Below are 1,345 nucleotides of genomic sequence, written 5' to 3'. Positions count from 1 at the left end.
TATATATAATATATATATATATATATATATGTGAGAGAGAGAGAAAGAGTATTTAGGAAATTACTTGATACAGTTATAATGGTGTATGAGATTGTTATTTTATCTTCCACTTTCTTCATTACTATTTTACTCTTGTAATGGTTTTCAATACTTAGTTTTGGCCATGCTGCAGCACAGCTGTAACAGCAATAATGATATATGAATACATCTGTAGGAGATTTCTTTATACACTCTTTCTTTTTGCTTTCAGAGAACTCAAATCTTTGATCCTTCCAGTAATAGCTGGATTACTAGAAAAAGCCCCTCAGAAAATGTGGACATTTGAGAAATTCTTCAGACATGCTGATGAAGTCAACAACAAGATTCTTATAAAAGTTGTGGACACCATCAAAGTAGAAATTTTTCATTTGTACTTGGAGCCAACTGATTGGTTTGTGGGAATCTTTAAACATTTTACTTCATTTGCTTAATTACCTCATTTTTAATATCTTCAGTGACACAAGGTGGTGAGCTGGCAGAATCTTTAGCATGCTGGGCAAAGTGTTTAGTGGCTTTTCATCCACCTTTACATTCTGAGTTCAAATTCCACCCAGGTTGACTTTGTCTTTCATCCCTTCAGAGTCGATAGAACAAGTACCAGTTGAACACTGTGTGGAAAGCAGTGATTTTATTTAGCTTCATGTGTCTTATCAAGTACAGCAAATCACCACATCTCCCGGTCCCTTACCATTTCTTCAGTGAGGCCCAGTGTCCGAAGAGCCTTTCCGACTACTTTGTTCCACGTCTTCCTGGGTCTACCCCTTCCACAGATACCCTCCACAATTAGAGTTCAGCACTTCTTTATGCAGCTGTCCTCATCCATCTCAGTAATTGCTGAAGAGCAGAAGGTATAAAAACCCCTTTGGTAATTTGGTGGTATGTTCTTCCATATCAACTTGAGTGTAGAATGATTTAACTAATTTCCAATCTCAGAAACAAAAGTGGCATTTCTTTTGATATGTATTGATGCTTTATTTAATTTAACAATCTAGATGAGTTAGGATAACCTGAACAAATAAGAAACAACTTAATGGGTTTGATAATCTACTCAGTCCTCAAACCACATGAGATTATCCATCATCATCATCATCATCGTTTAACGTCCGCTTTCCATGCTAGCATGGGTTGGACGATTTGACTGAGGACTGGTGAAACCGGATGGCAACACCAGGCTCCAGTCTGATTTGGCAGAGTTTCTACAGCTGGATGCCCTTCCTAACGCCAACCACTCAGAGAGTGTAGTGGGTGCTTTTACGTGTCACCCGCACGAAAACGGCCACGCTCGAAATGGTGTCTTTTATGTGCC

At 38.5% G+C, this 1,345-nt stretch overlaps 1 protein-coding gene across 4 annotated transcripts in view; it reads left to right on the top strand.

Annotated features, from left to right (window-relative positions):
- Positions 1–1,345, top strand: part of LOC106883543 (inhibitor of nuclear factor kappa-B kinase subunit epsilon) — an 84,792-nt gene that overhangs the window by 42,295 nt on the left and 41,152 nt on the right. For all 4 annotated transcript variants that reach the window (XM_014934584.2, XM_014934607.2, XM_014934599.2 and 1 more), the window contains exon 9: positions 251–430. In XM_014934584.2, the coding sequence (XP_014790070.1) occupies positions 251–430 (180 nt within the window). The remainder of the gene's footprint in view (positions 1–250; positions 431–1,345) is intronic.

The sequence above is a fragment of the Octopus bimaculoides genome, chromosome 4, assembly GCF_001194135.2.
Source record: "Octopus bimaculoides isolate UCB-OBI-ISO-001 chromosome 4, ASM119413v2, whole genome shotgun sequence".
Taxonomy (NCBI): domain Eukaryota; kingdom Metazoa; phylum Mollusca; class Cephalopoda; order Octopoda; family Octopodidae; genus Octopus; species Octopus bimaculoides.
Note: the sequence above shows the minus strand (reverse complement) of the source record. Positions and strands in the feature narration are given on the sequence as shown.